Below are 13297 nucleotides of genomic sequence, written 5' to 3'. Positions count from 1 at the left end.
TGAAACCTGGTTGAAACTAGATATCTTCCTCAGGGGCGAGATCCCACTTCCTTGTTGCCATCTTTCTGTGCTTTTTGCCGGGGGATGAGCATCCGGAAGCGGCAGGAGAGAACATGCTATCAGCTAATTTCAGCTGGTCCATACGACGAAGTGCGCTCTCAATGTCACTTTCACGACCAAGGTGATTGGATCCATGCGAAGGCTCCAGTGCGTTCTTAGATTTCGGCTTCTTGGTGGGTGAGCGGCCCATGAGTTCACGTTCAAGGGCAGCAATCCTGCTTCGCAGCTGATCATTCTCGAGTTCCAGTTCTTCTACTCGCTGATCGGTAGCTGAGCCGGGGTCCTCATAGACTGAGTGATAGATGTTAGCTGTATTTGAGGCAACGTGATCGTGGGCGACGTTCTTACCTTGGAATCCACGAGACAACAATTCAATCTTCTTATCAAGATGTTCATCATTGCGGCCAATCTGAATGCGTCAACCACAGTCAAATGCCCGCCCAAAAATTGAGTACGCACCTGTTCGTCAAACGCAGTCTGCCACCTCTTCCTCTCCTCTTCCATTCGCTCGTCCATGTCGGCCCAGCATTCCTCACGCACCTCCTGTTCAATGAGCAGGCACTTCTCCTCACTTGACTTGAGTCTCATCTCTAGGTCGACTCTCATGATTTCCTCTTCTGCAAGTCGCACGGCCAAGGTCTCATTCTCAGAAGTTAGTCGTGCAATCTCGGCAGCTGCCTTTTCAAGCTCTTCGCTCAAGGCTAGGTTGGGCGAGTTGCGTCCACTGGCGGCTCCTTTGCAGGAGCCCAGCGTGCTGGACAGAATAGACTCGGTGACAGATGGCACTCGGGGAACGGTTACTTCGCGAGCCAAGGCGGAATAACGCAGGATCTGCGATGTCGCATTATAATCACCCAATGGATCAGCTGTAACGATCATGATCGCTTTCTGCGGGTGGCGGTTGAAACCAGGCATCTGATTTGAGGACGGAAATGAGTTCGAAAACAGCAACTCCGTCAGCTTGCACTGTCTAAAAGGTACCAGAGCGGTCTATTACGAGTCAGCGAGGAAAGAGACATCATCAGCCTCACGAAACCCACCTTCCCTTCTTGGATTTCACTCTGCATCTGTAAACATTGTCCCAGATACATGAGACTCTCATTGATTTTACCGGCTTCGGCCAGGGTAGATCCCGCCGTCTTTGCAGTTCTCGCCCGCTCGGAACCTACAATCGTCAGAAGAGAAATGACACCGGTTTCTCAGTGACTTACCAGCAAGATCTGCAACAGTGAGCGTGTTTCCAATCCAAGTCTCTTCTCCTGTTCTCTTATTTCTCATCCTCCTCTTAACTTCAAGGCAGAAGAATCCGTGGCTCCGGGAACTAACACTGTTAGCACTGGTCCCTGTCACTCTACGCTCGGTCATCCCGACTTCGAGGACTGCCAGGGCCTCTTCGTATGTGCTACAAGCAATCTTGCGGAGCCCGGCCACGACCTTTCTGTCAGGGGATCCTTCGGTCGACTTGTACAGAAGGGGTCTGCGACGGTCTTTCTGGGCGTTTGCTCCTTGGCGCGACATGGCACTTCCTTGACCGGGTACGACGGCAGGCGACAGTAAATCGAAGATTCGATCGTTGTACACCTCATACATTGAAACGAGGACAATGTATTCGGAGTTGTGGTTTAGTTCGACGGTCAAGTGGCTAACATCCGGCAAACGAGGCAACATGCTGGGCTTTTGAGGCATATTGCGACGAGGGAAGACGAGGGCAGGAGTCGGTTCCTGAAGTATGTGAGAAGATTGTTTAGCATAATCGAACGGGCTCCTATCTGTGGCAGTGGACGAAGGTGCTTTGAAGGAACCGAGGATAATCCGGCTGATTCTCTCCTTGAAGAGAGCCGTTGGAGCAGTACGGTAGGTGCGGCGCGGACCAGGGGAAACAGCTCCTTTGAGGGGGGATTGAGGGGTTGAGGGGCCAGTAGAGGGTTTGGGTGAGCGTCCGGGAATTGATGGACGTAATGCTTGGGTTCCTTGTAACGGGCTCAGAGGAATGGGGTACCGTACCGTCATGGGTGTCTCGGCCCTAGAGGAGCTCATGGGGGTTTGTGCTCGAGAGTTTCTTCCACGATCGCCACTCCAATCGCCATATACCGCTTCGAGGAATGTCTGCGCCGTGAACAACTGGGCTTCCGAGGCATCTGATGCGGCTACTGAGGACAGGAGGACAGGGCTAATGGAGTTGTCCGGTGGTTTGATTGTTGATTCCAGGGACCGGAAGATAACGTCGAAGCTCATTTGTGTAAGGCCTCTCTGTGTCTTTGAGCCGAGAATAGTGTGACTCTGTACACAAAAGCCGTTAATATCTTTCTTTCCCGTCAATCACATACGTCTTTCATCGTCCGCACCTTTCCACTTCCTGTGACGCCCAGCGTGGCAACCAGCCCATCTCTGCCTTCAAGCAGTACACCTCTGACCAACGATTCCAGCCCAGTATCCTCAAAGACAGTCAATTGGGAAGCTGACTCGTCGAAAACCTTGGTGAAGCCGAATTTCTCGACGGCACGCTTCCTGGCATCATTTGGTGGCTGTAGTATAATGTGTGTTGGAATAGGAGCCGATGGCGCTCCATCATTCTCAGCACTGTTGGTCTTCTCCTCTGGAGACTCAATCACGAGACAACGTTCAGCATAAGGATCCTGGTGCTGCGAAACGGGAGGGCGAAGTCGCAGATAGACCTGGAAAAGGGAGGCTTGTGAGGGTCTTGATGTCGTACTCATGATGGCGATACCTGTAGGTGTTGGTCGGACGCCTGTAAGTTAGAGAAGGTCGAGAACCAAAGCAAAAGCTAAAAGAGTGACGACTTGATAGCAGCAGCTCTGGATGGTTTCCACAGTCGGAAGGGACGATCTAATTCTTTCCTAATCGGGTTAGTAGTTGGTTGTCTAGACAACACATCCTAAAAAGGAAGTCGCTCGAGATGCCATATCCTTCAGGCTGCCACAATGACATGCATGCCTGTCCCGTCCCAGTACCTAACTTTCCACTGTGTCCCGCCAGTTCATCAATTCGTCCGAACAATTAAGGCCATGAAGGTCAGTCTGTACACCCTTTACTCCCAAGGCTCGCGAATCGATATGTTTTTCACCCTTCAGCATACCTGGCTGGCTGGCCGTTGGTTGGAGGCTTGGAGGCTTGGCTTTACTCACAATCCTCAGCCCCGCTCGTACTCGCCTAACTTCGAATCAGCATCGAGCTTGGTTGAACCACATCGGAGCATTGGATCATGTACCAGCCTTAGCAGCGTCATACCAACCCAAATTGGTTGCTCGTATTCTATGCCATGGTCATTCGTTCTTGGCAGCTAGTGCTTGCTACTCTGGGATCTGTTTTATACGAGAAAAGGGTTATAAGCCACAAATCAGGGCATCGGGCAAGACTGCGCCTCGACCCAGCCGAACAAGAAATGTCACTTCTGTGTAAATGCGGTAGCTTATTTGCCTTTATCGGATAAGCTGCTATACCTGTTTGGGCACCTCGTTTTCGCCAAAGTGCCCTGGGCTGCGACAATGAAGGCGATATCATGAGGGCTTTGCATATATGAAGGGCCTCTATGGTCCATATCGCAGGTTCAATATCCTGGACGACTTCGAGATAATCCAAGGCTGCTACAAGTCAAGTTATCAAGTTTCTCTTACTACTGCCTTCTACTAATTCCTATCAGAAACGACTGCCTCAAGGTACGACATCATCATGCTAGAGGCGAGATCACCACACCGTAAGTCCAGTTGGACCACTGGTCAATATGGCCACCACCATCTCTAACATTATGTAGAAGAAGGAAGCTATTGGTATTATGCACCAAATAAAGCTGCTCCTATTGTCTTCGCATTGCTTTTTGCTGCGTCCGGTCTCACGCACATCTACCAGTGTTGGTATGACATAGCTGCCTCCAAGATGAAATGACAAGCACTGATCTCTGGGCCACAGCAAATACAAGTCGTGGAAGGTGACAGGCTTGCTGCCATGGTCCGCTACACTCTTCACAGCAGGGTTCATTATGCGGACCATTGGCGCTTTCGGTCAATGGGACGATCTAGGCATATTCATCGCGAGTAATGTTCTCTTGCTGGTCGGACCGTAAGTTTTCTGTCCATTGTGCATTTCTCGCTCGCCATGACTGACCTTTTTATAGTCCTGTCTACGAAGGAGCCAACTTCTTCACCCTGGGTCGCATTCTTTACTATGTCCCCTACCGCTCGCCAATCCATCCCGGCCGAGTATTTTCAACGTTTGTTGCCATGGGTATTGCGATTGAGGCGATCACAGCGAATGGAGCTGTTCTGGTGGCCAATACAGACAATAGTATCAGCAAGCAGAATACTGGCAAAGCGCTCCTCAAGGCTGCACTGATTTTACAGATTGCTTTGATGGTGGGATTCATCGCCCTTGCAAGCAGATTCTACCTCAATTGTCGCCGTGCAGGTGTCTTGAACAACAAGGTCAAACGTCCCCTGTATGTTCTGTTATGCAGCTGTACACTTATCACGGTGCGAACCATCTACCGAACGGTCGAGTACTTCACGACTGCGAGCCTCAACATTTACGACGTCTCAGATTTGAGTCCCATTCTGAAAGACGAATGGTTCTTCTGGGTTTTTGAGGCAGCCGTCATGTTCACAAATACCACTTTACTCAATGTCTTCCATCCCATGCAATGGCTCCCACGCTCGAACAAGATCTATCTCGCAAAGGACGGTGTCACAGAGATTGAAGGCCCGGGATTCGAAGACTGTCGACCATTCCTACAGACCCTTGTTGATCCTTTTGACGTGATCGGCCTCATCGCAAATAAAGGAAGGAAGGAGAAGTACTGGGAAGCTCTCGATGCGAATGAGAAAAGGTCATCCCCTGCTCAAGTGTAAAACTTTCACTCTCCCTTCTCTTTGACTCCTTTACCCATCCTTTCCATCTCTCTCTTGTAATTATTTGCTCTTTTTGTGTAATACGTTGCGCTTTTGTTCACTATATTATTATGTGTCAGGTCAGCTGTTTGTCTAGACTATATATTGGGTGGAGTATATACATTTCTATAGATCGCATGCTTTCACAATTTATTCCAAGCATTTTACTATTCGCATGTTGAAGTATCAAAGCATCATCCGCATTTCAATCTAGAGAAAAGGGAAATACTATACCGACTAATTTGTTTCAACTGATGGTGATGGAAAAATCAATCAACCTGAAAGGAGCGGAGCTGAAGGAGTGTTTATCGATAACGGTGTTCGATCTCCGGCAAAGCCAAGGTAGCTTCGAACCACATGGCCTTTAGCTCAGACAAACATTCACCGGTTTCACGTCTCCCTTTGCAATACCAGCGGAGCAACTGTTAACGGTTGGTTGCCAGTAATCTATTGGTCTTGACGATAGTATCTGATCTCTCACGAACATTTAACTTTATTACTGATATCCCGTGGCATTTAGCACTGAGCTACCTAGCTTTGCCCTCCACAGCATCTCCGAAGCCTCCTTTGCCGAGCTCACCCTTCCCTCAGGCCATATACAACCGTCACAATGTTATCTTTTTTATCGTCAAATCTGTCTAGCACGCGTCAATCTCTGGCGCAAGTCCTCAATTTTGCGCTGGTTCTGTCCACAGCGTTCATGATGTGGAAGGGCCTCTCCGTGTTCACGTCAGTACCAGCCTCGGAAGGACAGGTTTCAATAGACTAACCTTGAGTTCGAATATCTACAGAGCGAGCTCGTCACCCATCGTCGTCGTGCTCTCCGGATCCATGGAGCCGGCCTTTCAGAGAGGCGACCTGTTATTCTTGTGGAACCGCAGCCCGCGGGCAGAACTAGGTGAAATCGTGGTCTACAACGTCCGGGGCAAGGACATCCCGATCGTGCATCGCGTCGTTAGAACGTTCCCTCAAATCGAAGGCAAAGCGAAGAAGGTCAAGGAGGTTACAGAGTGCGTTTTGGTATTCCGCTTGGATCTGCAGCGAACAATTACTGACTGGGCGGATCTGTCATTAGGACCTCCTCCGTTCCTCCCAACATGCTCCTCACCAAGGGAGACAACAACCTTGCTGATGATACCGAGCTGTATGCAAAGAATCAGGACTTTCTACATCGCGAGGAGGATATTGTTGGCAGCGTGCGGGGGTATATGCCCATGGTGGGATATGTGACTATTATGCTCAGTGAGCATCCGTGGCTCAAGACGGTCCTCCTTGGTATTATGGGTCTGATGGTCATACTGCAAAGGGAACAATAGTTTATGCTGGATGTCTATTGAATAAATTGGCGCCTACTGTACGAAGGTGGTTCTTGGCTGAATGCGACTGCAGCTAGCAGCCTGTGTTGATTCTCCAGCCTAGAAAGTATGGACCGACGACTACAAGCTGCCGTCATCGTAACGTGTCCTGTGCCGGGATTTCTGTAAGAATAGCCAGAGTGGCCGATATATGTGACTAGATCTGTAGCCCCGCAACGTACATTGCTGTAGTTTGTCGCCTTCGCAAGCAATTCGATCAGGCACGGGTTCCTCAATAAAAGCATACACAGATGAATTATACTGGCGAAGTTGGAAATGATCCACCGCCTACTCTCCGGAACTGACTGTCGTCACTTCAGGTCAAAGAACGCCAATGCTAAACTCCACCCCGCTTACCCGTCACGGCCCCGCCTCTTGAGCTAGCTGGGCTCAGGAGCTGTTACGCTGCACGCATATCACGGGCAGCTTCTTCCTGGGTGCTCATCTTTGCTATCTACAATAGGACGGGACCTTCACGCCACCTTTATAGCACGCTATTGGGTCGCCATTATACCCAGGAACATATCCACCGACCGTCCCAGTCTTGTGGAGAGCCGCGAACATGGGTAGCCAGAAGCGCATAGCTAAGGTAGGTCCATGGGGATTAAGTTGCCTTGAATACTCCATGGTTCTACTGCTTGCTAATAGCACTACTGCGCCGCAGGAGCTTGCCGAGCTTATAGAGTCTCCTCCCGCCGGCATCACCGTCGAGCTGGTGGATGAGTCGAACCTGTATGAATGGAAAATCTACATGGAGGGGCCAGAAGGCTCGCCGTACCACGTAAGCTACTACGCGGTGAATGTCGCTCCTGGCCAAGATACAGCGCTAATCACTGCCAAAAACCACAGAAAGGCAAATTCCAAGTCAAGCTCGTCCTTCCCACCGAGTATCCCTTCAAGCCGCCGACAGTGTCGTTCGCGACGAAGATCTACCATCCAAATGTCACCAATGACGACAAGGGGAGCATGTGTCTAGGCATGCTACGGCCCGACGAATGGAAACCCAGCTCGCGGATCTCGGCTGTGCTGGAGTTCGCGCGGCAGTTGCTCAAAGAGCCCATGCCGGACGATGCGGTTGAAGGACGGATCGCGGAGCAGTACAAGAATGATCCCAAGCGGTACGAGGAGATTGCCCGGGAGTGGACGAGGAAGTACGCATCGGAGTAAAGGACGTGGTTGAAATGAAGTGATGGCTGGTGCGCAGTCGTTTGCGCGAGAATCAGGGACGCGGAAGAATCTCAGCGTCCTCCTGCATGTGAAAGTGTAAAGACTGGGTGGCTGTCCTATTGTCTGCGTGCCTCAGCACCCTGGTATCTCGACTGCGCTTGTCTTCTTACTGGCATTTACGGTCGGGCTCGGTGGACGATGGGCCCTTGTCGACCGTTCACTTTCCACTTATCTATCATCTTTCTCGGTCTGGGAGAGCACCCGGCGCGCTCAGACTATCCCTGCGTCGAAGGCCGGCGCTGCCTACGTTTCGCATAAGCGTGTGAAGATTACGAGTCATATTCTTTAGATACTTCAGCGCTAGAGAATACAGAAGTCAGTCATAGATGACCATGCAGAACAGGCGCCTAATTTATGCATGCAGTCTGCATAGCTTAACCAGAGTCAGGACCAATTCCGACCAACATACGTATTATCTCCAACGCAGATGATACATTGGATACATTGCCGACAGAATGCATGACTCAGTTCGCAGTGCCGCCGTTTCGACTCCTCCATAAAAGAAACAAGTGATGCATGTCAAGGGGGTATAGAGGGCTTGAGCCTCTAGTTCGGTCTCCAGATAGTTTCAAGCCATCTGGCCAATACTCCGTAATGCTGCATTGACAATGTGCTACAACCTACAGCTACAGCTACAGCTACAGCTACAGCCTACAGGAATAACCGGAACTGTTCAACGGGAGCAGCCGTAGCCCGACGCAAGGTACGTCACATTTGACGTCTGGAATTAAATTGGTCATTTAAGGCAACCGGATCAATTTCCACCGAGTGCCTACGTACTCCGTATCCGAGGAGAGATGATCAAATCAGAAATAATGCCTCCTTCCCTCGGACTTGGGTCGGTGCTAGATACGGAATAGGACATAGGAAAAGACCCTTGGGTGGAGCAGGCCCATTCTACGGAGTACCTTAGCGGGAGATGAAACGCGAGGGAACGAATGAAGGGTTCTAGACTAGACTAGGCGATTTCCAAGACAAACTCCAGTGCCGCACATTTAATCAAATAAAACAAGATACGAGACCGGAGGAGACTGCCTAGAATATCAACGGGCGTAACGCGCAGTTCATCGTCATCACATCGTTCACGAACTGGGTTTGGGACATGTCGAAACTCGCTTAGGTGCTCCGTACTTGGTGAAGGTGTAGATTAGAATGATGATGGGCAGGTACTTTTGAAGGTCTCCTATCCTAGGTACGGTATGCGTCCGTGGATGTGACACCTCCAATCCACTGTTAGTACTGCTGCAGAGCGCAGACGGAACGGAACGAAGGTCGAACCCATGGTTGGGAGCACAGTTGTTGTTGGTTGATTTAATCTGCAGAGTGCAGACTGCAGCCATACTATCCAGTAGTACATGACTGGCCCTGTTCGTGTAGCGTGATAGGTAGACTAGAGTCGAACCATAGCATGGACTAGATAGATGCCTGTCATGTCACCTGCATATGAGCCACTAATTGGATGCTGGATCTGTCATACTGCTGAACGACAGGGGTGAGGGGTAATTATTGCATATGAATGGGTTTATCGATATAACTCGGAGCACCCCTGCAGGCCTAGATACCTTAGCATAGGTACCTGTATCTATCCATCTATCTCTCCTCTGGATATGGATAGATATCTCTGGTCCGGAGTACATTGGACATTGGATGAAAACATAGATAGAGTTCCCTGTATCCGTATCTTTACACTCATTTACAGCGCTTCCAACTTCCAAGACCAAGACAAGGACGGAGCCTTGCCCGACCGACTGCCATCTGTTGATATCATCCGATCGTCATTTCTTGTTAATTCGAAACGGCTCGGGAAAACTTCATACTTCATTACTCGGAGATGAAGATGCAAATCTAAACGAGTTCACACGCTTACTTTCTTCTCCCTCCCACATTTTCTTGAATACTTGCAGCTTCTGGTGGAGTAAGAGAAAACCGCAATACAGCGCTAGACCCAAACGAGGCAGTTTTGGCCTCATTTTTCCCCTTTTCCGCATCATCTCAAAATCCATAAATCATAACACCACTACGGAGCACTAGTCGACTACCCACCTTACAAATGGGCTATGAGCCTATGAGTGTGTACCTTAGACTAACTGTCACTAAGAAAAGCACAAGATCTAGTTTCTTTCGTCCTTTTCCAGGTTTCTTCTCGACCCCGATCCTCCATCCACAATACGGGATCTTTTTTCTTCCTGTCCTCTCCCGGAGACTGAGTCTTCAATTGAACCTCTGGTAGGGTCCTGTGACTTTTGCTTGTCCAATGGACTGATATCATCTGGCGTGGGTGCTGGGGCCTCTTCAATCATCTTGTCTCTTGCTCCAATATTTTGACGCTCATTTGCTTGTCCCCCGTTCCGCCGTTATCGTTAGCTCGGGCTATACGACCTCTCAACGGAATACCAGACCACGTATCTGCGATCCTTTCGCTGGCTCTGCAAACTCTCGTTATTCTTTATTACTCTCTTTTCTCCTCTCCAACGCCCCTCATATTCGTGTAATTGTCTGCCCGTGGTATTGCACCCCGTTCGTCATCCATTGCGTTATCGACAAATGTCCAGCGGGAACTGGGTTCTATCTCGTGGCCATGGTCACAGAAAATGGAGAGTTTCAGTGGTCCTCCCGGCAAGGCGAACGTGAGACTGCAAGGAGTCGCAAAGTACCACCTCATCTACGCCTCGATCCTCTAAGAATCCATCCTCCCGATCCTCGACCTTCCACTGCCGGCGCATCTCGATCTCCCTCCCCCCTCTTACCGCCGGTGCCGCATCCTCCCCGAAAAGCATCTGCATATCCTCATCCTGATGACCCTTTTCTCCGCGGCGCCTCTTCTCAAGTCGGGGGACCTGATGAATACGCGCTGAGAAAACCAACCTACCGCACTCCGACCTTCCCTCGTTCACCCTCCCCAAACTTTGCCCGACCAGAAGATGACTTTCAACGTCCGTCTTACCGAAGAGGCCCTCCTCCTGGCCGACCAGGATTACGAATCTCGATGTCGACGTCGAGGATGTATAGCAGGCGCCCGCGGGGACCGCCGCCTCGCGAACACTACCCAAATGAATCTCCGTCCCGAGGCCTTGCATTACCTCGGTATACGCCTAATGGATCTTCCGACGTCTATTCAGAGGATGCGCTCCGTTCCAGCGTCAATTCGGCAATGACGTCGCGATCAAGCATTGAGCAAGCCAGTGGAACTGAACGCAGCAGTGTCTTGACGAAGAGCAGCTCCATAACTGACCTGTCGCCGGACACTCCGGATGGCCCGGACGAAAAGGATGGCGGGATGAGCGTTGAAGACGCGATTTCCATGTACTTGGATGGGTTCAGCGATGTGACGGAGGAGCCAGCCTCACCGGGCTTTGGTGACGACAGCAAAATGCGACCTATCAGCCCACGCCCGCCGACGGAATTCACGTACGACGACGGACATAGCTCTGACGAGAACTCTCCTGACCTCAATCCTTCGAATGACCTGCCGCCGGTCCCACCGCTTCCCGAGTTGACTTCCGTAGATAGGAAACTACAAGATGAGCAGTTTTTGAAAGAGACCAATGATGAAGAATCCCCAGCAGAGTCATCGAATCAGAAAGAAACTCAGGAAACCCAGGAAAACCCGGCCGTCAATCCGTCGGAGACAAAGGTCCTACTTTCAGGCGTTGTACCTCCTCCCCTTCTGCCGGGGACAGAGCATCGTGATCGGTATGGATTCCGCAAGAAAACGAACTATATCACCCTTGAACAGTACGAAGCTTGGAATGGTCCATATTCAGAGTTTGTGGCGAGCCGGAGACTCAAATGGGCAGAATTACTCAAGGAGAACGGGCTGCCAACGTCCGAACCCACAGTGTTCCCGGCCAAATCGTCCAAGATGAAGCGGTTCGTCCGCAAGGGGATTCCATCTGAGTTTCGTGGGGCGGCCTGGTTCTGGTATGCAGGGGGGTTCGATCTCCTCAACCGGAACCCGGGACTGTATGACCGACTCGTCAAGGAAGCCATGGATTCTCCCAACAACGACGATAAGGAGCACATCGAGCGCGATCTGCATCGGACATTCCCTGATAACCTTCACTTCAAACCCGAATTTGTCGACGAAGCTATGGGCTCGGGTACTAGCTCTGGCAGCAGCAACCCGAAGTACAGCTCGGTCACGGTTGAGACTCAGATGATCCAGTCACTCCGTCGCGTTCTCTATGCATTTTCCCTTCACAATCCCAAGGTGGGCTACACGCAATCGCTCAACTTTATCACCGGTATGCTCCTGCTTTTTCTTCCGGAAGAGAAAGCGTTCTGGATGCTGCATATCGTGACGTCTGTGTATCTGCCGGGCACCCATGAGATTAGCCTTGAAGGTGCCAACATCGACCTCTGGATCCTCATGGTCCTGCTGAAGGAATCATTACCCCATATTTACAACAAGATCGCTGGCAATCCTGGCCGGGCGAAGACTCCGGCCCTGACGGTGGACTCTCGGCTTCCGGATATCACGCTGGGACTGACCAACTGGCTGATGTCGTTGTTCATTGGCAGCTTGCCTTTGGAGACGACGTTGCGTGTTTGGGATGTGTTCTTCTTCGAAGGTTCAAAGACCTTTTTTCGTGTATCCCTCGCTATATTCAAGGCCTGCGAGAAGGACATTCTTGCCGTATCCGATCCCATGGAAGTCTTCCAAGTTGTGCAGACGGTGCCGAAGAAACTGCTCGACGCCAACGCATTGCTGGAGGATTGTTTCGTACGGCGACACCGTGTCGGACAAGGTCGCATAGAGGAGTTGAGAGCCTCCCGACGAACGGCTGTCCGACAGGAGAAACTGAGGCGTTCGCTGGCCATCAGCAAAGGTCAACTCCAGGCTGCCACGGACGAGTGGCCGACCACAAGGTCGCGGACGCCTATTCCTGGGCTTGAACGCAAAGTGGCGGATTCCTGGCGTCATATGAAGCAGCATGCCTTTAGATGATTGACAGGTGCGGTCTACAGACTGCAAGGTCAATCCTGGCCGGCGATCCACGAGCTCGACTATGATCGGACTCTATCTACACCATTAATGTTTTATCATGTACAGCGAGGACATATGAATTCCGTTATGTAGCTATTGCCTTCTGATACCCGTCTTGTCAATTCAGCCTCATCGTACCTCAGTACATAGAACCGTCCCCCTGAAGGCTGATTCCCATGCACCAGCTGGTGACGCAGTCCAGACCAGAGGAAATGCCATTTATCTCCCTTTACCACAGTCAAAACGCGAATCCATCCCAGATGTCTGTTACAGAGTAGGGGTACCTGAAAAATGCCTCCAGTTGCCCGGCAGTAGAGTGACACCGGTCAGTACGATGAACCGCTTACATGAATGCTTGCTTGCCATTTGCCATATAAATGAATCACTCTTAGAACTCACACAGCTGATGTCGATCAATTTCGTTCCCCCTATTGGTAGGTCGAATTGCCCAATGCCCCTGGAATGATTGGATACCATCTCATCGGGCCCGCTTTCCTCTATCTTAGTACCACTCTAAGCCTTAAAGTATACCTTAAAGTAGGCCTAACATGGGCCGATCGGCGATCCTCTTCATGAAGAATGCCTTACCCCACCAAATACATGCCCCCAGCCCCAGCGACTAGCCCCTAGATCCAAGGAACAGCAAAAGGTACACCGTACAGATGAGATCAGATTGACAAGGATAAGAATAGACTGCAATGCAGGGCTGATACTGGCACCAAAAGTCTGGAAGTCCTTGCCAGCAATGAGGTGGTTTCCTACGTGTA

At 50.7% G+C, this 13297-nt stretch overlaps 5 protein-coding genes across 5 annotated transcripts; 4 read left to right on the top strand and 1 right to left on the bottom strand.

The window, feature by feature from the left end:
* Positions 1-16: 16 nt before the first annotated feature.
* Positions 17-2777, bottom strand: ALT_1523 (kinesin-like motor protein 9; the record flags this gene model as incomplete). The annotated part of the gene is made up of 6 exons (XM_089599178.1): positions 17-351; positions 409-469; positions 520-1050; positions 1101-1225; positions 1272-2340; positions 2388-2777. The coding sequence occupies 6 exons, from the start codon at positions 2775-2777 to the stop codon at positions 17-19; spliced, it is 2511 nt and encodes an 836-aa protein (XP_089456324.1).
* A 973-nt stretch (positions 2778-3750) lies between these two features.
* On the top strand, positions 3751-4922 carry ALT_1522 (putative RTA1 domain protein; the record flags this gene model as incomplete). Its single annotated transcript, XM_033558494.2, has 4 exons — positions 3751-3775; positions 3833-3932; positions 3988-4137; positions 4193-4922. 4 exons carry the CDS (start codon positions 3751-3753, stop codon positions 4920-4922), a joined length of 1005 nt encoding a protein of 334 aa, XP_033414385.2.
* A 649-nt stretch (positions 4923-5571) lies between these two features.
* On the top strand, positions 5572-6277 carry sec11 (signal peptidase complex catalytic subunit SEC11; the record flags this gene model as incomplete). Its single annotated transcript, XM_033558493.1, has 3 exons — positions 5572-5690; positions 5753-5971; positions 6037-6277. 3 exons carry the CDS (start codon positions 5572-5574, stop codon positions 6275-6277), a joined length of 579 nt encoding a protein of 192 aa, XP_033414384.1.
* A 601-nt stretch (positions 6278-6878) lies between these two features.
* On the top strand, positions 6879-7483 carry ALT_1520 (putative ubiquitin conjugating enzyme (UbcB); the record flags this gene model as incomplete). Its single annotated transcript, XM_033558492.1, has 3 exons — positions 6879-6905; positions 6981-7097; positions 7166-7483. The coding sequence occupies 3 exons, from the start codon at positions 6879-6881 to the stop codon at positions 7481-7483; spliced, it is 462 nt and encodes a 153-aa protein (XP_033414383.1).
* A 2638-nt stretch (positions 7484-10121) lies between these two features.
* Positions 10122-12491, top strand: ALT_1519 (putative GTPase activating protein (Gyp3); the record flags this gene model as incomplete). The annotated part of the gene is made up of 1 exon (XM_033558491.2): positions 10122-12491. One exon carries the CDS (start codon positions 10122-10124, stop codon positions 12489-12491), a length of 2370 nt encoding a protein of 789 aa, XP_033414382.1.
* Positions 12492-13297: the final 806 nt, after the last annotated feature.

Source organism: Aspergillus lentulus, assembly GCF_001445615.1.
Source record: "Aspergillus lentulus DNA, contig: Alt04, strain: IFM 54703, whole genome shotgun sequence".
NCBI lineage: Eukaryota > Fungi > Ascomycota > Eurotiomycetes > Eurotiales > Aspergillaceae > Aspergillus > Aspergillus lentulus.
The sequence above is the reverse complement of the archived record's forward strand: the minus strand, read 5'-3'. Positions and strand labels throughout refer to the sequence as shown.